Genomic DNA, 23,625 nt, shown 5'->3' on the forward strand with positions numbered 1-23,625 from the left:
AAAATGAAAATTTTACACAAGTAAAAAATGCTGATCTTATGAAGAATTATTCAAATTTTTTTTCTATACATTTACAAATTTCATTTACATGTTTCTTCTCGTGAACGAAAAACATTAGAAAACACGTGCAATGAGAAAATTTATTTTAAAAAATTGCACCAAAAGAATTTTCTCTCTACTTGGGATTTTCAACAAAAACATCTCGAGCAAGATCAGAGAATATTTCTACAAGATTTGAATAGGCACACACTCTATTGCTATAGCCTTTATTGGACTCGGATAATTTAGTAAAAGCATACACACATGCACGTAATGCGAAACAATATGAAAACGAATAGCGAAGCGCCAAAGTAGCTGCGATGTCACTTCTGGGTTCTGGTCGCTAATAGTTTTCGGTTTCGAGAACTTGAAGTTTCTCAACATTTCCCGCTTCCTCCCCGCACCCTCCGCGACACGGGAGCGTAATTTCACTTTGAAACGTTCGCAAACAAGTTTATCGACTCTCAAGGGTCGCTAATGTCTATATATTCGACGCAAGATGCGCTTTAATCGCGCTATATTAATCGCGCGCCGGCTAATTTCGAATACCTTTTTTCAAGTAGCGCTTTTATCTCGCGTAATTAAATGCTTCGGAGGAATATTGGCGTTGTTTAACATAATTTGCGACGCAAAAAATGCTTTTCGCAAATTAATTCTCTCCTAGTTTCACCTTTAAAGGGCTCCTTCTGCCTTCCATCCGTCTAATCTCGATTTATCTTTTTCTTTTTTTCAGTATGCGGCGACATTCACGGACAGTTCTACGACCTGATGAAATTATTCGAGGTGGGCGGTCCACCTTCCTCCACTAAATATCTCTTCCTGGGCGATTATGTTGACAGGGGTTATTTCAGTATCGAGGTAAGTACGAGAGAGAGAGAGAGAGAGAGAGAGAGAAAGCGTGCCGTTAAAAATTACTTTTGCAATGCTCTTAATTATTAACTCTTAATTATTCTCTTAATTAATAAATCGCTCGCGCAAAAATGTTACATCACACAATAACAATTAAGAATTAATCGCATTTACAATATCAGGATATACGAATGCAAATATATCAATAAAAATTTATTCTTATTCTGATTTCTGGGGAAAAAGCTTTACCTCGGGAATTAATTATCGGTAATACTACTTAATTATCGGACTCTACAATTAGCGCGCGTCTCGATTAATTACTTATTAAATATCGTTGAGAGTCGCCTGTTTATCCAGCTCGAACAATGAAGGTGCAAAAGACGTTATTCCGTTCACTTGTTTTGATATCATATAACTGTCGCAAATGTCGTGACATTTACGCGGATAGACGATTAAAATTATAATTTAATAATCTACAAGCTTCTTGAAAAAAATGTCCGACTTTTAAAGGTGAGCAATTAATTCTAAATATTAAGTAATATAATTTCAAGAATGCGTTTTTGAAAAGAAATCGATAATATATCCTTCATGCTAGCTATTTTGCTCCTTTTTATTTCGAATCTCGTTTATAGAACTTGTTTCTTTGTTGAGCCTATTTTTTGTAGCGATTCTATCCCCATATTCCCGAGTAAAGAATCTCTATTTCGTACACGGAATGCAATAGTCGAAAAGAAAGAAAAGGACTTGGCGTACACGTGCGCTCGCTATTCCCGGAGTGCATCGCGCTCCTTCCCGAATGCAATTTCGGAGCATGCAGGAATAATCAACTTCGATCCCACGCGATCCGGTCTATTTAGCGGGATAAAATTTCGTCACGGACCAGTGTACGTTTCGCGTTGAATATAATGCAATAATAAAATTCGCCCGACTGCATCGCTGGAGCAGGAGAATGCACGAGGGGTTCGCTTCGCTGCACCAAGTAGCGAACGACATCTCGAATGACGCTCCTCTCGCAATCTCGTGAAATTTTTACGCCGTAAGGTAACGAACAATTTCCCTTTGCAACAAATTCCGTAACCGGAAGACGGGGGAGGACGCTACAAAGTTTTTTACTACGATCGTCGTAAACCGCGCGATATACAAAATGAAATTTCACCCGACAACGCGTACCAGATATATCTCGAAGGATGCAATCTCGGAGCTGTTTCCTTTTTTTTTTTTCCCGAGAGAAAGAGAGAGAAGTCTACTGCCGACGATAAAGTTCCTGAATATTTTGAAGATTTTATCTCTTCTATAGAATTGATCTCCTATATTTTCCCGAAAAGATATATATTTTCCGTGGATTCCAATTAATATTCCTATTCCGATTAACTTGAAATGAGAAAGACAGTTCCAGAAATAATTTTGGGAATTGTTACTTTTGAAATGTTCGTTCTCGATTCGCATTTTTGAAAACGACCATCGGTAGAATACTATTTCTAACTTGTAACGAAAGCCATTGGATTTTACGTTTAACAATCTCTGTCGAGTGCAAAAATTTACTCGGAAAGGAATGGGGGACAATCCAATATTGTACGTGATATTACACGTGGCGAGTTGCGCGTATCAGGGTTTAAATATATTTTCCGCGAGGTACGTGAGAGAGAGAGAAGGAAAGAGACGGCTCCTTTTAAGAAAATCTCTTGATGTATTCCGCGGTTGCCGTTATTCAGATCGAGAGATGCGTCTTTGTGAATTTCTGAATAATGCACGATGCGGCATGTCATTTGTTACGAAATACGTATGAGTTAGATTTATAACGCGAGTGTCGACAGTTTAAACCGTATGCGAATAGCTGTTTCCAATCGAGGAATGAACCGAACTTGATGTCATCTTTTAGCATCCCCTTTAAAGTCAATTAAAGATGGCAAAATTCCACACTTTTTGGGTAAAATCCATGCCAGTGGCATTTTTCGCAAAATCTCGGCAAAACTGATCCTTCCATTAAAAATGTTAAAGTGGAAAATATTTTATGTTTACCGCTTGTTTTTTAATTTAAGCTTTATTCAAAATTTGCGATAGATTAAAAGGCAACGTGGAAAATAAATTATTTTGTTACAAGATTGAATGGTGAGGGCGAATTAAATCTATATTCATAAGAATTTTTAATTCTATTACTATTATATTTCTTATTAATCTAAAATCCATATTTCCAAAGTTTTTATTTTAAAAATGTATTTCACATATTAATTTAAATTAAGACTTTTTATCATATTTGTTTCGTTTCTTTAAACTGTAGTGTGATTAATATGACTTATTAATTAAAAATATCTTCTTGCATAAAGTTACGTAAATATATTTCAGTGTCACATGTACAAGCCATTTTCATAGTTTTTGCCAGTTTATTTCATTGGATGATATCCGGGTCAGTAAAAACCGGAATTTACCACTTGGTTTTTCCCATTCCCGGGGGTTTTTCCCAGCCTGCTTATACGAAATCCTCTTTTTCACATTTATGTTACTTTTATAAATATTAAGTACGCTAATTATTATATATATTACATTCATCGTATCTTCTTCAAGTTCATTCCCGATGTTGTTGGAGCGAAAATGTTCACTTTTGTCAAATTGTCTGCTCCTTGGACTGTACAATTTCCATTTTCTCGATTCTCGGGGAAATAACACGGAATTTCTCAAGACGAGCGAACCGGCTCGTATCCCCCTACCTCCCTCGCCGGAAGAGGGATAATTTTGCCGAAGTTGGCGCGAACCGAGATGCCGGTTCGATCGTATTTACGATTCTCGGTGCACCGCGATGTGCGCGAGGCCGATCTATTCACGGGAGACACGAGAGGGAGCGAAGCGGAATGCGCGCTTCTCTTATTTTATGGCACAATGCTTCTCTCTCGCGAAGAAAATGGATCCCTCTCCCCCTCCGATGGGATCCCCGACGTCTCCCGATTGTAAATGGTATTATAAATCGGTCGGTGCCGCCTCGTATGAAAGGGGGTTTCTGTCGCGCGAGAAGATGCTCCTCGATCCTTCGAGGATGCTCCCTTCGATGGCTTACGCGAAGAAAGGAGCTTCTCTCGCGTTTTAAGAGGCCTCCAAGAGGCGTAGCTACGCGATGCAAATACCGCAGCGGTATCCTATGTGCGTGTGCTTATGTACATGTGTTTATATATACAGGGTGTCCCAGACTTGACGATTCAGCCGTTAATAGTAGATTCCTGAGATCATTTGGAAACGAAAATCTTAATACCAAAATGCTGAAAAAGATGTAGTTTCGGCGCTGCAAAAGATTAAAGATTACCAATCGGCGCGTTACGTTCTCTGTGCTCGGGGATATAGCGGATCAAGGGACCCGCGTACAGCGTGATAATATCGATATCGATAGAGGGATCAATATAAAATAAAAAATAGGATTCTGCAGTGAGCGCGATTGTATCTTCGACGCGATAGTAATCAGTAGTTTGGACGTTTTTATAAAGTCTTCCTCGACATTTTGGTATTAGAATTTTTGTCTCCAAATGATCTCAGGAATCTGCTATTAACGGCTGACTCGTTAAGTTTGAGACACCCTGTATATGCGTGTACACGTGGTAGCGAGCGGGTCGAATCTCCGTGGGATCGATACTTTCTGTATGTACGATATGCTTCGATGGCTCCTCCGCAGATCCGAGGCCTTTTCTCTGACGGCGACACGTTCGATGGAAACTTTCGCTCCTGATCATCCGAGGAGAGGCTGCGCGGGAGAAGAGGGTGTAAAGGGAGGATCCGAGGGCTTAAAGAGAAGAAGCGGGCGCTGACGAGAACAGGTTCCGTCCGCCATGATCGTTCGTTTGAGAGAAACCTTATTCCGCACGCTCTCGAAAATCACATCCTCGATGTGGCGAGAGAGGAAATTTCCTTCAAATTCCCTCAAATAATTTCTCGCACTTGTAAGAAGCGTATTTTCACAGTCCAGAGAGTATTCAATTAGATAAAATTCCAAGACTGCACACGAGACCTGTCTGTTAAATTTACGAACATGTCCTTTTTTCTCTTTTTATCACATTTTCATTACATTTTATAATTCTCATTTCGTGTAAATAATATGTACGCAGTAATTTTTTATTTAACGAGATTTCTTTGTTATGTTAAGAATGTCGAGTAATATATTGAAAGAGAGAGAGAGAGAGAGAGAGAGAGAGAGAGAGAGAGCATGGAGAAAAAATATTATTAAAACATTCTTGGAAATATAACTAAGAAATTATGAAAAATATTTACAAAGAAGAAATAATGGCGGATGCTACTGTTTCGAAATAATACAAACGTTTATGAATTGAAAAAAAAAAAAGAAAAAGTTTTTACCGACATCTCTCTTGGCTGATATTTCAATTAAAGAGCTCCAAGAGCACTTTCAACAGTGGACACAGCCTTGGAGAGTATATACACAGTGTATAGACGCGGAAAAATTCTACTTTGATAAAGATAATATCAATTTACGAGGATACGAGCTGTATTGAAATGAAAAAAAAATATTAAAGGCCTTTTGTGTACACATAAATCCAATCGAATGTATCACGTGCATCGTGCAATCACCATTGAAGGAGGAGACCATGTCCCACACAAGGCAAACACTCACGAGCGAGCCACGACGGAATCTGAAGGACGACGCAACGACGACGGCCGAGTGCATTATTTCGTTACAATGCCAATGAAGGCCCTCGCGTGTAATTATAGCGATGGAGCAAGGCGAGAGAAAGAGAGAGAGAGAGAGCTAGCGAGCAACCGCTCCGTTGACTTCGCAAAGAGACCGACCGAGTAGTGGAAGGGCTGCGAGAGGGACCGACGGTAGACAGTCGATCGGGTCAGTGGGGAGAAAATAATTGACCTCGAAAGTCTAAGAAAAAAATTGCCGCCGTGGCTCCTACGGCCGGATAGCTACGAGGATTTATCCCGCAGTGCGGCGTCATGCAAAATCGAAAAAACCGTATATCGATATCCAATCGTGACGCGATAGCATCACCGCAGCCTGATCTTCCGAAGCGAGAAAGAGAGAGAGAGAAAAAAACGGAGGGGAAGCAAGATAAATACGCTATATATTTGAACGTGTGACATTTCTTTACCTCTATCTCGGAGCTGCGGTGCGATATCGCTAGTTCCACGGTATTGATTCGATGCACAAAGGTTAAACGTTCTGGTCCAGCGGTTTTAATCGCAATCACATCTGTCACACAATCAGCCTTATGTAAGGTTACGATATAGAAATATAATATTTTGCAACTTTTTCTCAAAAGTTATATTTGTGCGGCCGACAATCGTGAAAGAATAAAACAGCTGTTTTCTCAACTGTTTCTTTTTTTTTGTTGAGAGAGAATTAACTCCCCGAAAAATTATTTCTAGGGAAAATTTATTTTTAAAAAATATGAAATTGTATTATTTTGCATTTTGCTTTTAAACATATACGTATAATGTCACGCGTTTTTCTCTTAATTTTTCGTGTAACTAAAATGTCAAAACGCCAACAAGTTTCCCTCTAGAAGCGGTCCAGAAGTTACAAATTCAGTGCTTTTTGAAAACTAAACTTGGAAGTTGTTAATGGATAATAAGTTTATTCTACAAACAATTTGAAGGCTTTACTTTTAGCAAAACTTAAGTTCAACATATAGTTACCATCGAAAGTTTAAAAAAGCTATGAAAAAAGTGACAAATTAGTAAAAGTGGCAATCAAAATATCGATAGAGGGAAATAGAATGAAAATTGACAAATAATTTTAACGCAAATAAGAGAAAATGAGCTTTGATGGAAAACACTTTGCATATTTGCGTCAGGAATGCTTTAGGAACGTATCATTCATCGGGATTGAATCATTTTCTACCCCGGGGAAAATTATCAACGAACACGCGACATTTGTAAAAGCACGTTAATTCGTATTGTTCGTCCATAATTAAGTCTATTTAAAACTGCCGCGTCACACGTGATTATTAAATAGACCCCGGCCAACGTGTGCGGGACGAATGTTGGCCACGTAAAAGGTCCGATGAGATCGCGACCTGCCCGGCTCCCATTTCCCCTCGAAACCGTACATCTAATGGAGTCGTCATTACAGTCGCCACATTCGCGAGCGAGCTAATTAGCGCGCAAAATTCGTGCGAAATTCCCCGGTCCGTTCGTTAGCAACGGCCCTTGCCAATTTAATGCGGGTCAGTGGGCCGTGTGTTACAACGAATAATATTAATTAGCGATATATCCTCGCGAAACGTGCCTCTAACTGCGTTGATAACAGCCGATCCCCAACGATTGTTCCAGCGAAAGCGTCCAAGTTCACCCCAACATTTATATCTCAATCAGAATCGATTAGAGCGAATAACACAAAAATATATATTTTTCTATCAAATTGTTTTTTTTTCCTTTTTTTTTAGTTTTGTTATTATTTGTTTATTTTATTTTCTCTTAAATTTTGCGACACGCGCAGTTATTATCCAGTGTTTATTTCCTGGAAAAACATGGGAAACCTGGAATTCTCAAATTTTTTTGCACCTGGAAAAATCAGGGAATTTTTAACAAAATTCTCTCTTTAATAATTTTACTCTTATATTGTAAGCAGTAGATAATCCGCTGATAAATGGAAATTGTGATTAAAAATATGTTTAAAATATAAATATATAAAAATTTGCCTCTCTGTTTATATAATGTCTTAATAGATTATATGAAGGTATGCAATTCACATAATTTATTACAATTTTTAATGATAAAAAAATAAAAATGTTATACAAATGAAGAATGTTTATCTTGTGAAAGCTATTCAATTTTTGTCTCAGTAAATTTGAAAATCTAGCAGTTGAAGTGGCTCTGCGTTTCTCCTTTGTATGAATGAAAAGTATTAGAAAACGCATGCGATAAAAAATTCTATTTTAAAAAATTCCATCAAAAAGTCTCTAAAAATGGTCTCTTTACCTGAAACGTTGAATGAAAATAGCTGATAAATCAGGATGAATTTTCGGGGAATTTTTTTTACCAGGTTCTCGAATGAATATTCCCTGTTATTGTCGCGTTCGCCAAATAATTCCGTCCTAAGTAACGCGTATAAACCTCGTCGACAACTACGCAATACGTTTTCATCGCGTACATGGAACGCAAGCCAAATGCAACTCGCGGCTTTCGCCACCCGATTCATTTTCACGAGACGATAAAATCGACGACGGTGAGACGAGATATCCGTTGCCAAAATGCTCACCAAAACGCGCGTGTCTCGCTGCGAATTATTATTAATGGTACCGGGGTGTTATTGAGCGATGCCGCGTTCCCAGTCAACTCTCTCCATCCGATGCGCTGATTAATAGCGCGTTAAATTACAGGTGGATCTCGCGAGAAGTCCGAGTGCGATCTGGTGAATTCGCGTCGACGCGAGTTCTGCAATTAAATCCGGGGAATGCCGATCAAATTGGGGAGGAATCTTCAGCAGATTCGAGCTCGAATGGAGACGAGTCGATTGTTTCGATTTAATTAGAGGACCTCGATATTGTCGACGCAATCGCACAATCGCCAGCCAGCTAGAACGTTTTTGTCTTTGACGGCTTATTCTCTCGTCTTCTCACTTTGTAAAATATTTATGTATCGTTTAAACCGATCTTAAGTTCGTATCAATCTTCTTGGGTCGGACGTACAAATTGCTTGTTGAAAGTTTCTTAATATATAATGCCTATTAATAAGTTTTATTAACAATTCAATTATCGGTGATCATAAAAAATTCTGACTCTGTTGAGAATCAAAGCACTTAATGCTACTTAAAAGTTATTTTTCGAGGTATATTATTGATAAAATAAATAAATTACTTCCAAGTTAACGCCCACCATTCTGATATTTTTGTTTCAGTGCGTATTGTACCTGTGGGCGCTGAAACTGTGCCATCCCACCACACTCTTCCTCCTCAGAGGTAACCACGAGTGCCGTCATCTCACGGAATACTTCACATTTAAACAGGAATGTAAGTAATCCTTCTCGCACACAAGTTACATTACAAATTCTCGTTGTAAATGCATAATTGAAAAGAGATATGTATTGCAAATGAGGCCGCAGCTTATGGCTGTACAAAGACGATGAATCTCTCCTTTTTTTCCCTTATTGCTTCGAAGGTTTAAGGGGGAGAAATTAAATTTCTCTAATGTCAAGGTTCATTTTCCGCGAAATTTAAATTTTATGCTCGCTTCGCGCCGCGAGCCCCTTAGTCGGGCGCTTTGTTTCACATGGTAATAAGAAATTATTTCCTGTTTAATAATTCGCAACTCGGATTAAGTCATCCGCCTCGTTAGTTACGGCGATGTTGCCTGGTAAGGTGGATTAGCGAGCTCCGCGCCGCCGCGAAATTTATGCGTCTCATCTACATGGCATGCTGGCTTTCGCGCCCAACATACGCGCATGCCATAATTACAGAGGGTCTACATAACAAAGTGCAGCTTTTCGCGAAAGAAATCGCAAAAAGCTGAGCAAAAATTATAGCGAATATTGTAGTTTAAACATAAGCAGATACATGACCTCAGAAAAACGTCAATTATACGCGAGGACGCTTATTTATAGATTTATTGAAAAATGTTACTTATTAACATAAATTCTCAATTGTTGAAGTCTATAAAACTAACACAAGTATATACATATACAGGGTGTTTCTTAATAAGTTCGAAAAATTTTAGGAGATGATTCTTTGTCGAAAATTAAGGCGGATTTTTCAAATAAACATATACTCCTACATCCCTCTCTCTGAAGTTACACTCCTTCAAAAATGAGGTAAAAATTAGGTTTTTATTTTTTTCTCAAATTTGGAACACGTTAAAGAAATGAAATTAGGTGGATATTTTCTACTAGTAAAAAGGTTATTTATTAATATTTTTCAGCCTTTCGTATTGTTATAAGGGGATGAAACTAGCAACCTCTATTCAATTTTTTTTTAGAACATTTTAATGGGCCGGAATATGATCATCTAAAAATATGCATTAAAAAGTTTGATTTATTTAGAAACTTTTTTATTTCTTTTATTTTTTTCATAAAATCAGTAATTTTCAAGAAAAAAAATAAAATACGTTATCGTGCACAGCACGATGCTAAATGGCATAGGTTTTGAATTACGAGAAGTTAAATTTTAAAATAAAAATAAAATTAGAGTAAATGTTGGAAAAATTGGAACAAAAACGAAATTATAATAAAAACCTAAAAACCTAAAAATTAAAAACCTAATTTTTACCTCCATTTTTGGAGGAGTGTAACTCCACAGGGAGGAATGTAGGAGTACATGTTTATATGAAAAATCCCCCTTAATTTTTTTTCGACAAAGAATCATCTCCTAAAATTGTTCGCACTTATTAAAAAACACTCTGTATATGTATCACATAAATATAATTAAAAAAAATAAACAAACACAAATGTATATTCATTTGAAATATTGTTTAGACGCAATATTGACTATTGACGGTATATCGGTCAGATTAATAGAAACGTAATATAATTAATTTATATTGCGTCATACTTTAAACATTTTGTTACATTTTCTCTGGCCAAGTATTATTTGCATAATGATTTTAACTCTGGACGATAATGGGTCCATAATTATACGCGGCAATATATAATTATGTGTTAACGATATTTACATTAACTTTATTTTCATCCCGATTTTCATGTTTAAATGAATATATATGTAAGAAAAGTGGAAAATGATGTCGCGTACGATTTCTCTAGAGCTCGTAAAAGATACATTTCCTGCTTCTGTTATACAATGATATATGAAGCAGTAATATCAGCCTTATAAAACACGTGGGTTTTCTCACAATCAGCCCTTCGGCTGTCTGTGTATCCGATAAATTACGATATATCGTAAAACATAAGGACCAAGCATTCGGGTCATGAACATCCACGGTTCTCTCGCTTAAGAGTTCAACCTCGTTCGCAGCCGGACTTTGAAATTACGTTAATCGCGCGTATCCATGTTACACGCTCGCGGTGCTAGATAATTTATATACCCACGGGTGTGCCAAGGTCCAAATTTGCGGGCTATTTAATATCGTATACAGCTGTTCGACCCTCGAATCGCATGGATTATGCATCGCGCGTTAAGCGAATGATACGCGTCATTGGAAAGCCAGTCGAATCATCAGACCTGGCATTTAAGTCGACATTTTAACGTCACGATCCTCCCTTCGGCATCTATCCTATTCGGCGAGCTTTAATCCTGATTCCCGGTCGCAGTCGCAGACGCTGGAGCCGGGATGCATCATCTCCGGCGCCTGCATCATCTCCGCGAGAAAGATTATTAGTATCGTGCATTACGCTCTTGTCGCTCGTAATGCGTCGCCGTCAGTCGTAAACGATGAGGAAAAGCAGGGGCGGCGAGAGACACCCCCGCGAATACTCGCAGGCGCTGACCTAGTATCGGACAATTTCCCGTGATCGATACACTTTTCCGCGAGACGCGCCGGTTTCTGCTGCGCGAAACTGCTCTCGAGCTGTCGCGATGATGGGATTTTATCGACAGAATTCGAATTCTTTCGGTTATTTTGCGTGTTTCTGAACCGACCACGGTTAATTATAAAGCAATTTACTTCGAAGTGAATGGACAGCAAGATCTTTTTTGAATTTTTGAAACAAATTTGTTATTATTTTTTATATAAAACGTTGCAAGTATTATTTCTCGAGTAAATTCTTCTCGTACACTAGTATATCTATTCCCTGGAAAAACATGGGAACCCTGGAATTCTCAGGGATTTATTTTGTACTTGAAAAAATCAGGGAATTTTATTGGGACTCAGGAAATTTAAAAAAAAATTCTCTCTTTATTAATTTTGCTCTTATAAACTAAGTGAATTAAATTTTTATATTCTGGAAAAAAAAACATTGCATTCAAAAAAATTTTTAAATATTTCATTTTCTTTATTTAGAATTTTGAACGAGGATATCTGGAAAGTCGGGCAATATTTTCAGTGAATTTTTTTGCAAAATCCGAGTAGATACCTGATGAATTATAGTTTAATTACAACCATCGGACATAAATTTTGTTTAACGCTCTTAAACAGGTTCTAATTGTAAGTATGTTTTACGCGTTATTAAGCGCACTATGTCATCTCATTTGTACCTTGCTCTCGTACAGTGCTTTTATATTCCACGCTCATAGCTCCAATATTAAAAATAAAGGCAGCGGAAGGGGGAACGAAAGAAAACGCCCCGCATTTTTACGCAACTCGCGTGGGAAGGTCGGTCCACCGTTCGGAGAACAGAAGGTTCTAATTTCCTCCTAAATCCAGAACGGCCATTTCCGCCCGCGATATTAAGGGAAATGCGCGTAGGGGTCGTCCGCGAGACGAAAATTCGCTCGCGCACGCATGGTGACCCCGATTCCGCGCGCATTTAATAACCGCAATAACCGCGAAAATCCCAGCGCATGCGCGCACGCGCTACGCTTTAATCATCGTTTTTAACACGGGGATTTCCCCCTGCATTTATTGGCGGCCGCGTTCAGGTGCGGCCAGCGGGGGCGTGCGCTCTCTCGCGTATACATGTATATTTTTTTTTCCTTTTTTTCTCCACAACCGCCTATTTACGCGGCCTAGTTACCTGCTGCTATTACGCCGGCATTCACGTGCCAGCCGATCGAGAAAATTGCGATTATCTCCAGCGGCCCGAGCTTTTCCTCGCGATACGACGTCGCGATAGCACGCTCCTAGAGATTCCTTTCGTTCTCCTTTTTTTTTCTCCCTTCTTTAACTTAACGAAGGCAAATTCAGTTCCAAGAGGCTCGAAAACTCCCCCTCTTGGAAATTGTCACGCGCATTTTTCCCTCGCGTTAACTTGCAACAATTCGAGGCGGATTGTAATGTCGAAAAAAAAATGGGGAAAGAACAATAACGAGCTAAATGTATTCTATCACATTTATTTAACGAGCATAATATTCGCGGAAATGCAGTGGTTTGCGATAATATATTGTGCGCAGAGTACATCCCATCCGGTCGCATTTTTTCCCGCGTTTTTGCGACATCGCGCGAACATTTTTCCGCCAATTCAGGCAACAATGACGTGAGAAAAATGTAACGCGCTTAACCGTGACATATAGAAAGGTCCGATACCGGTTCTATCAAGATAAATGTGCGGTTACTCCTTGCGGTCATATATTTTGTATACCACAAATATATCATTTTTACCATCGTATCACGTATAATATACGGTGATTTGACTTCCGTTCCATATGAAAATTTTACGTCAAATAGACAAACGCGAATTTTGCACGACTTGCAACTTTGCACTTTTTCCCGCTTAGTTTAGTTAATTATCTTTATTAAATAGATATTGTTAATAATTATGTATATAATCTGTGTGTGTTGAGGCAGAACAGATGTTAAAAATTCTGATGTTAAAAAATTCTATTTTACTTTTAATGTTAATTAAACGTATATAGCAAATTTGTATAAACTTTTCATATTACATCTGTCTATATTCCCTGGAAAAATATGAAAAACCTGGAAAAATCATGAATTTTTTTATGGAATTTTTTATTAGGATTCGGAAATTAAAAAAAAAAATTGTCTCTTTGATAATTCTGCTCTTATGTCATAAGCAGTTGGCAATGAGCCAAATTGTGAACTATCTGTTTGAAATATAAATATATATCTATCTCTGTTTATACATTCAACTTAACAAAATATGCAAATATGTATTTTTTATTGTAATTTTTAGTCGTAAGGAATGAAAATGCTTATCTTACGAGCTGTACAGATTTTTTTCCCACTACATTTGCAAATCCAACACTCGAAACTTAAACGACTTGTGTTTTTCCTTCGTATGAAAAATATTAGAAAATGCATAGAATAAAGATAAACTTATTTTAGAAAGTTGTATCAAAAAATTTTGAAAATATTCTCTTTATCTAGAAATTTGAGGAAATTTTTTTACAAAATTTAAATAGACATCTGTGATTGGAATATTGATTTTTTCACCTCTTTTTAACTTGGAGCACGATTATTTCGCATTTTTCTTGGCCCCGTTTCACGAGGCTGACGTTGCTGGAGACTAGCAGTTTGACTAGAGCTTCCTTGAGAGACCGGGCTCGAGAAACGCGTTATCCCGGGCCATCTTGTCGCTCGCGCGCGTCTCGAGCAAGAAGCCGGGACGCGCTGGCCGCGCGCCAAAATAACGCGGTGTCGTTTCGAAATGGACTTCGCCGCCAAAAACGATCGTTCGTCCACAAACGCGCGCGGGAGACGCGAACGAACGCGCAATTAAATCGTCGGCGATTTCGCCGAAACCATTTTCATCGCGATAAATACCGACGCGCGCATTTTGCAACGACGGAAATAAAGCAAAATGCTGTCTCTACGCGAGCAATTGCATACTTATTAGCGCGAGAGAGAAAGAGAGAGAGAGAGAGAAATGTTCTCTGCTGAAATTATTTATCTGAATTTCTCTTTATGAGAACTTTTAATCTTCTTTTTATAAAGATTTCTAAGATTTTTTAACAGGATGTCTATTTCCGGGAAAACTTGGAATTTTCAGGAAATTTTTTGTACATAAAGAAAAATCAGATAATTTTGATAGTTTTATTGATATTCTGAAAATTAAAAAAAAATTCTCTCAATTTTATTCTCATTTTATTATAACAATCGGCAAACCAAATGAATTATGCGTTTAAAATATAAATATATACTATGTTGTTACTGTTTATACATTCAATGTTTTAACAAAATATTGAATATAAAATATTCTTTATTTTAATTTTTAATAAAAAATGAAAATATGAAAGTTAAAAATTTCCATCTTAACGAAAGTTATTCAGTTTGTTCAGTTATAAATCTAGCACTTGAAGTTTAAGTAGTTTGGTGTTTTTTCTATGAGTAAAAAATGTTAGAAAATACGCATATGATAAGAACACTTATTTTAGGAATTACACCAAGAAATCTTTAAAATATTTATTTGGAATTTTGAAGAAAAATATGTAAAAGAATTGAAATGTATGGAATTTTTTTCTAAAATTTGAATATATAAACATCCTGTTAATCCTAATTTCGTGCAATTTTATGTTATTTATAACTAAGAAATTTATTTTATTATAAATTTATATAATAAATTATTATTTACAACTAAGAAACTCACTTGAATTATTAATAACAACTTTCAGATTTTATGAATCGTGGTGTTATACGTATTCGATGACCGACTTTTCCGAAACATCGTCGACAGCATCTCTCTTTCTCGTTTAATAATCTCGAGACGCGAGAGCTGCGTCCTCGATGCGATATTACGGACATCCGTTCCGCAAAACTTTAATCTGCAAGCCCGAAGAAGCTCCCACGTCCAGCAGTCGGGTCGTTCATTTGCGAGACCTCGTGAAGGATCTTGGGCGGCGATCCGTTTAGCTTGAGCGCCGACAAATCTTTATCCTGTCGAGGCTACTCTGTTTTATTGGCAGGAAATCCTTCTCGCGCGTCACCTTGGACACCGGATCCGATGGACCTCCGTCGACGTGGCAAATATAGAGTGTCTTGCGTGAAAAATTCCGAGGTCGCATTTTTTTCAGATGGGAAACGATAGCTTTAAGAGAAAGAAAAGTAGAGAGAGAGAAAGAGAAATCGGAGCTTTTCACACCCGAAATCCTTCTGAAATTTAAAATTTCTCGTTCTCTTTAATTTTCATCAGACGACATCGTGCAAGTTAGTTACGAAAGTAATCAGAAGTTGGAAATCGGGGGGAAAAAAGGAGAGTAAACTCACGGACTTTGGCGGAGGATCGGTACGTTTCACTTGAGAAATGAGACAACGAGCAACCGCACGAAGTTTCACGGTGGGGTAGTTCGTGACCGGCGAGATGGTCTCTAGCTCTGTACATCGGGGTCGCGCTTGTACACGACGATAGACGAGGAGTGCTTAGGTCGCGAGATTGGCGTGACACAGAACAGGCGTGGACGACGCGGCCGCGGGTAGATCCTTGGTCGTCGCAGGATGTCCATTATTCTGCGAGGACGCGCGGGAGAGGACGTGAAATAGCTCCCGTGTTTGCCATCCTTTTTGCTGGTCGTTCGCGAAATGGTGGCCATAGCGAGCCACGCGTATTCCAACCTCTCGGTATCCTTTCTCATGGCTCCCTCATGGCCTCGCCCTCCTCGTTCCCTTTATTTCCTTCGTCGGCCACGACGAATTCCTCCGATCTCCCTATCTCGTAAGAAGTTAACCGGAAGCAACCTGACATAAGTGTCATAACGTTGGGATGGATAAATTTTTTTTGCCCTTCTTATGCGAAGAGACATTTGTCCAGCGCTTCAATCTGGGTCTCCCTTTCGCTTTTTCAGGTAAAATAAAATACTCCGAGAGGGTGTACGACGCGTGCATGGATGCCTTCGACTGTTTGCCGCTCGCCGCCCTCATGAACCAACAGTTCCTCTGCGTTCACGGCGGCCTGTCGCCGGAAATTCACAATTTAGAAGATATCCGCAAAGTAAGTGCCATAAATTCCTCTCATTTAAGATTTTCTAATTTTTTTTAATACACAATATCGCACTAATACCTACATGTGAGCCCGTTAAATTGTAGAACACGAAATTTATTGTTGTATAAATTAATACAAATTTAATTCATACAACATCTTTTAATATAAATTAATATCGTTGATATATAAAAACAATGAAACAACATTTTCAAGCTTCAGATACATAAATGGGGATCTCTATGGAATCCTCATTATAATGACATTACATGTAAATATAAAATTAATTATCTGTCAAAAATCTCCATCGGAGAAACCAGGTTTCTAAATCGATTTTTTAATACAATTTAAATTTAATACAAATTTTTAATACGATTTAAATTTATCGAAATCATTCTTTCGCGAACTTTTCCTGGGAAATTACGCATAATCCAGGGGGAGGGGATTAAGACCCGAATACTGTCTTATCCAAACGGGACTCGATCGCCGATGTTCGCGCAAATTAGCCTCGATATTGTTTCTCATAATCGTGCCAGGCCAATCGTTCGATCGGCCGAGTGAGTGTCATTGGACTCTCCGCGCCGGAAGCGAGCCAGGGAGAGCACCGACGTGCTGCCACCTGCTCTATCGATCCGTCCACCTACGCCTTTCACCTTCCTGCATTGCGTGCGGTACACACGGGCGTGCGTGCACGCGCCCCAAATGCGTTCTCGCCCCCCTCGGTTTTCACTCTTTCGTCTCGATATCCTGACTACATTATACCTACATTTACGAGATTCGAGATAAGCAACGAAATCAATTTATACACGCACGTAAAATACGTTAAATACAGCCGGAGCGAAACAATAGCAATTGGAGCGTTCACGTTTGACAGATCTCCCGTCATTATCGTTGTGTATGATTATTATTATCAGCGATTCTATCGATCGACGTGATAAAGGAAACCGTAATAATCATACTTTTCCAACGCCATCATCTTGCCAGCTTTATTTTTCTCCTATAAATTAGTAAAAAATGTGTGTAATTATTGTCTGCACGTTTTAAATATTATAAATAAATTATAAATAAATATATTATAAATAAATATATTATAAATAAATATTATAAATAAATTCTATTTATCGAGCAGCGATTTATTCTCGCGATGAGTAATTTTGACCGTACGCCATTAAAGACAGAAAATGGATTCTTCGTGGATTCCTCGAGCTCCCTCTCATCCGGCCTCCTCGTCTCGACTCGGAGCGCTTTTCCATCTGTTTCGAGGGCTCGCGTCTTTTCCACGCGCGTATCGCGTTTCACGTCGGAAATTTCCGACGTGACACCCGTATTTCCCGACTATCGACCACGTCGGGTTTTCGCCTCGATACGCTCGAGAGACGAGAGCGATGAGCAGCTTTGTATTTCGTCGCGCCCGTAAAAATTTGTGCTATTTTCATATCGAGCCCGTGGATCGCGTCCGTCCTTTCCTTCGGGAAGCATCTCGTCGAATTTTTCGCGACGCCAGCTCCCTGAATTGCGTCTCGTCTCGGTATGTGTGTGTGTGTGTGTGTGTTTCGGGACATTCCCGCTTTCATTCTCGCTATTCCCTCGTAAAGTTATACAACGCGGTCGAAATCGAGGGAAAGAGAGGGAGACGGATGGAGGAGAAGAAAGAGAGAGAGAGATGGCATCTCGAGAGAGAGAGAAGGTCAAATAGAAGCGCAGCAATCTTGCTTAAAGATCGACGGAGCTCTCGCAGAGCTCAACATTTCCGAGTTAATTAAGGAAAACGACGCACAATTACGATGATGCGGCACCGTAAAACGACATAGATTAATCCCCGACTACTTCGCCCGGGGTTTGGAACGTGACATGTCTGGAATAAAAATGCCCGGGGAAAAAGTGTATGTAATTTTACTCGAGAGAAACTACGAGTCGAATATAACGAGAAAGATGTGGCGCGGAGATATAAATCGATTACGAAATTGCACGGAGAGCCTTTGGACGGGTTTGCCTTCCAACAGTCAATTAAGGATAAATCGAAATTCGCATCTCAAAGTAGGTTATTAATAAAATTATACCATATTTAACTGTGCTAACGCGTTTAAAGATTTTTTTAACAGACAGTAATAAATATTATTCTGCATGAGCAAGTCCTCTGCGAAAATTTATTATCGATAAATTCTGATCGCAATTTTCTTTCTCTCTCTCTCTCTCTTTCCACCCTCTATCACGAGACCGAATTTCGAAATCTATGTTTTATTGCCAAACAGTTTTATCGCCGACGTTTCAAGACGTTTGATATGGAAATTGACAGTCCCAGTCGGACGATATCACGATATCCTTTGAGAGCAAGAACCCATAAAACGTGACCGGTTCGCGTCCTTAGAAATGCTCGATTTAACTTTTTTTTCGCTTTTTGCTAACCGGATAATCGTTCTGAATCTTTGATCGTGACTCGCATGAGGCATCTCGACGAGAGTGAATTGCCTTCAGAGACTTTCGTCGCAGTAAAAGATAATGAGATAGTTCATTAATCTTTTTAAAGAGGTTAAGAGGGGAGGGAATAAAAATAAACCTTGGATATATTTTTGAAACAGCATTCGCATAATTATATTCTTTGCATTCGAAACTGAAGATTTTAATTTGTGAAAAGGGATATTCGCATGAGTGTCACGAGAGTTGTTTAACATTAAAACAACCAGCGTTGAATGTACATCTGCTTTTATTTCATCCGTCAATTTAACGGATTTAAAAAAAAAAACATTTCATTTATTATTATTTTTATAGCTTTCAATCGCAAAGATTTTTAATACATTTCACAATTATTTTGTTTCCTCTTTTTAAAATAAAATTACTCATAATATTTATATTATTTCCAATAATTTAGCATTTCTCTCATTTTTTTTTCCTAGTTATCCGACTCACGTGAAGGATAAAAATAAAAATGTACAGGTATATTTTGCAATGATAATATATGTTTCCAATTACCATTATATTTTAGAAACTATTATCCACGTGTCAGAATAAAATTCAAATTAGATGTCAGATCAATAAAATTACTTGGCACGAAAAAAATATATTTTTTACCAACACATGCTTATCGCATGAATTTTAAATGGATAATAAAAATACAATTTTCCTGAATTATTATCTCGAATTACTGTACCAATGCCAGCCGAGCAATATTTGCGACAAGTAAATCGCGTATTCTACAAAAAATAATTTTTGTTTTTCTACAAAAGAATAATGTTTCGCTTTGTACTATTGATCGCACGTTTCCAAATAAATTGTTAGATATACTGTACATAAAACTTTAAAATTAGAGTGGTCGCGATTAGATTAAAATAAAGAGAACATATTGGAGAATAAATTGGTACACGTAATCACAAATTTTTTTCATCTCGAAGAAAATCTGTATATTCCGATAAAAGCATCTCAATAATTTCAGTAACTTAAAATAAGAAATCCATGACATTTTGACAGGTTCTCGTTAAAACTCCACCAAATCACACCCCAAATCGCTGTTTTATCAAAACGCAATTATTGCGGCCCCGATTCAGGAGATCCTTTATACACATCCGGGGAGAAAATCACTGTTGATCATTAACGATTCGAGAAATCCACTGAAATGAACATCGAGAAACGATCAGCGTTAATCTCGGAAGCGCGCGAAGAAGAGGAGAAGGGGCGGGGGCGGGGGAGAGGGAGAGAAGGAGGAGCCGTAGATCTTTATTAAAGCCGTTCAATTCCTTATCGGTCGTGCCGCATTACCCGCGTCTAATTTATAGAGGGACGAGAACAGAGGGTGAAGGGGCAATCGTGTGCAAGGCGCGTGCGTTTTATCGGCTGAAAACTTGCGATTTATGCGATCGTGTTCCGGGAGCCGCTTTAAATAGCGGGCGAGCTCGCGCTATCGCACCGCTATTAAGTTAATCGTCTTGCACGCTCGCATGCGCGTATGCACGTGTATGCGTGTCGCGCGAGCCCGCTTTAATAAGAATAATAATAACAACGCGAGGCGAGGCGCACAGCCAGAGGGGGGTGGGAAGGGAAGGGGAGGATGAGAGGGGTTGAAGAGAGGGGTGCAGGGGATGGAAACGATGAGGTACAAAGAACGTCGGGGCAATCTTGGAACGCATTGACCCGGCACGGTGTTTCCTTTGGGCGTTCTTCGGGGCAAAGGGGGGGGGGGGAGAAAAAATTGAGAAAATTATTCCGCGAAGTTTTCACGGTGAGAACTTTAATCTTTAATCAGAAGCGCGATACTGAACACTTACATAACATCGGGTAAAGTGTCATGATATAAGGAGGTCCCAAATGTGTTACGTAACGCGAATGATAAAAGGCTAATAATAAGGATAACTTTCACAAGAAACGAAATATTTAAAAAATTTCAAATATTTTATCTTCTTTTCGTTTTCTAAAATTGAGAAATGTTATGCTAATAAATCAAAGACACATTTACTCAATATTAAGAATCATAGGATTTTAATAAAATAAAAAAAATGCTGTTATTTTAAAAATTCAAAATAAAGACCAAAGGAATGTCGAATCTATGGAAAATTATATATCTCGTATCTTCTCTTTATATCATTTTATTTTATGGATACTTTTAATCCGCGAAATTGTTAAAAAAACATTTCTTTTTAATTACATTTTTTTAAATTAAAAATCTGGAATATAATTCTTTTGCTATTCATTACATACGAAGCAGTATAGCGGCGATAAAAACATGAAACTATTCACGCGCACGCACATGGGTCACGAGATATAAATCGTTCTACAAACTACGTTCCATAAATATTTAAAAGCTTGATAGGAATAGATGTTTACTTCCGTGACGAAGACAGTTCGCGATTTCGCTCGTTTCTCCGATCGCGACGTAAACGTATCCCGTGACACGCTTCGTAAAAAGCCACCGATCGAATACTCCTACAAGAATAATATATCTGGCAATTAATAATCCCCCAAGATTCTCTTTGCTCGACTTCCATTTTTACCGAGAACAAGGGGACATCGAAGTAGAAGTAGGAAGCAAAAAACCACCCTGCCACGAACAACTACTAGTCTCCTACGATTGTTTCCGATTCTGCTCGACTCCAGAGAACGAAAAACGTCTTCCAAAATCGGAGAACGTGCGTTTAATTTAAGATGAGAGAAAAAGAGATAGGGGAGATTTGAAGAACCTTTTTTAAACTCTCATTAATAATAGAATTTTTTAAATAATATATAAAAATAAAATTATAAATATTATATATTTTTTTTCATCGATGGAAAAAAATAAATCCGCGTTCAATGGGCCTTTGTCTTCCGTAGATTAATTAAGAGAGCCCCCGAATAATTTCAAAGTGTTCTGACAAGCAAAAACGTGCGCTGAGAAGGAGAGACCGGAGGAGAACCGCGTCTACTCTTCTAAATTACGGTCTATTTCTCGGGGGAGATCACGCGATAGTTAACCCACTTCTCTTGTCCGTCCTCGCGGCGATCGCCCGGTTTCTTTCTCGACGTGAACAATCGCGAAAAACGAGTCTGCGGATACAGCGAGAGTGTAAACGTGCGAGGGGGAAGATCGGAGGCAGAGAGATCCTCGTCGCTCCTTCGATCTGACATCCATCGCGCTCGCCTTCCTTCTCCTTTTCCCTTCTGCCCCGTTGAATTTTCCGAGATCGAGGAGCGATCGGAAGTCGATAATTGCAAGGACAAACGCTGTTCGCAGACTCCTCTCTCTCTCTCTCTCTCGCGTTTTTGTCTTCACGAGGATCTTTAAAGGTTTCCAGCTACTATCTTTCCCGCGTCCGTCTGCATCTTCCATTTCAAACACGCAATCTTTTGATCCGCAAGAAAATTCCGGCTCTAGCGCAGCGAGAATTTTAATATTCCATTTCCTGTAGGCGATGGATATACAAGACGAGAGCTATACTTGCTCATTTTTTTGTTGTTGCGTTGTATGCAAAATCCTTATCAAGGCGCTTTACCGTGTTAATTTGCAGAATCGCGATATTCCCTTTCCGATATAATGTGAACGATATGGAGGATATAGGACACCATGCAGTATGCAACGGATACATTTCTCCTCTTTCCATTATTCCGTGTGTCCCGGCGATATAAAGGAGATGTTTTGCGCGAACGCTCTACAAACGATATGAATACCAAATGACATCGCGAAACACAACATGATGAAGGTAGGGGGAGGAGGAAGGGGGAAGGCTTTCCTCGTAATTCTACCGTATCTATACGATGACGATACGGTCACAAAAACCAAGTCGCTGTTAAGCTCCCCTGTTTGGCTGGCAGTGCCAGATGTATGTATCTCTCGCAGTAGTGGGATCAACGTCTGAACGGGCCAAGTTTTATATAATCCGTCGTAAGGCGATTGCGGCGGGATCGGAGTAGCTAGCAAGCGGACTCGCCGCTTTAATTATGCATCATTAAGGTATTATCGTCGTGTCTGCCATCGTGGGAGTCTCTATGTCAGTTTCCGGCAGGGCTGGCCGGAAAAGTCCGATGAGTGGAAATAATCATGGTAAATTCCGGCTCTTGCCGTCCCGAGCTTCATCCAGTGTAATTAACTGGCAAAAATTATAAAAATAATTGATATGTAAAAATTATAAAAATAATTGATTTACTAAAATATATATCTATGGAAAAATAAATTTTTCCTTTAATTAATAAATCATCGCTATAGTTTGACAAAAAAAAAATCAATCTAATAATAGTCTTTTTAAATTTAAATTAATGTATAAAAGTTATATTATTAAAAATATTAATATAACTTATAAAATTAAAAATATTAATATAACTTATACTAACTTAAAGAATTAAAAATATTAATATAACTTATACTATATAATATAACTTTTATACACTAATTTAAATTAATGTATAAAAGTTATATTATATAGTATAAGTTATATTAATATTTTTAATTCTGTTACTATTACATTTTTCTTATTAAATAAAAAATATAATATAAAATTTAATAACCATTATATCTCTAAAGTTTTAAAACAAAAACTTTAGAGATACAAAGGTTATTAAATTTTATATTATATTTTTTATTTAATAAGAAAAATGTAATAGTAACAGAATTAAAAATATTCACCAATATTTATCTGTGTTCGCGCTTACCATTCAATACCTTGTCATAAAAAACTAATTTATTTTATACATCACTTTTTAATTTATTATATATTTATATTTATTATTTTATTATTTTTTAACTTATTGCAGTATTATTATATTTATTATTTTGGATGAAGCTTAAATTAGATAACATTTTTTAATTGAAGAATACCAATAAAAAAATTTTTGATTTATTTTAATATTTTTAATAGAAGA

At 38.0% G+C, this 23,625-nt stretch overlaps 1 protein-coding gene across 8 annotated transcripts in view; it reads left to right on the plus strand.

Annotated features, from left to right (window-relative positions):
• The window catches only part of LOC145964236 (serine/threonine-protein phosphatase 2B catalytic subunit 2), an 83,957-nt gene that overhangs the window by 30,482 nt on the left and 29,850 nt on the right, over nt 1-23,625 (plus strand). For all 8 annotated transcript variants that reach the window (XM_083086741.1, XM_083086742.1, XM_083086744.1 and 5 more), the window contains exons 3-5: nt 773-897; nt 8,728-8,839; nt 16,172-16,317. In XM_083086741.1, coding sequence (XP_082942867.1) covers nt 773-897; nt 8,728-8,839; nt 16,172-16,317 — 383 coding nt within the window. The remainder of the gene's footprint in view (nt 1-772; nt 898-8,727; nt 8,840-16,171; nt 16,318-23,625) is intronic.

Source organism: Camponotus vicinus, unplaced genomic scaffold (genome assembly GCF_025532165.1).
Source record: "Camponotus vicinus isolate PSW18456_S1 unplaced genomic scaffold, iyCamVici1.0 SCAF_13, whole genome shotgun sequence".
NCBI lineage: Eukaryota > Metazoa > Arthropoda > Insecta > Hymenoptera > Formicidae > Camponotus > Camponotus vicinus.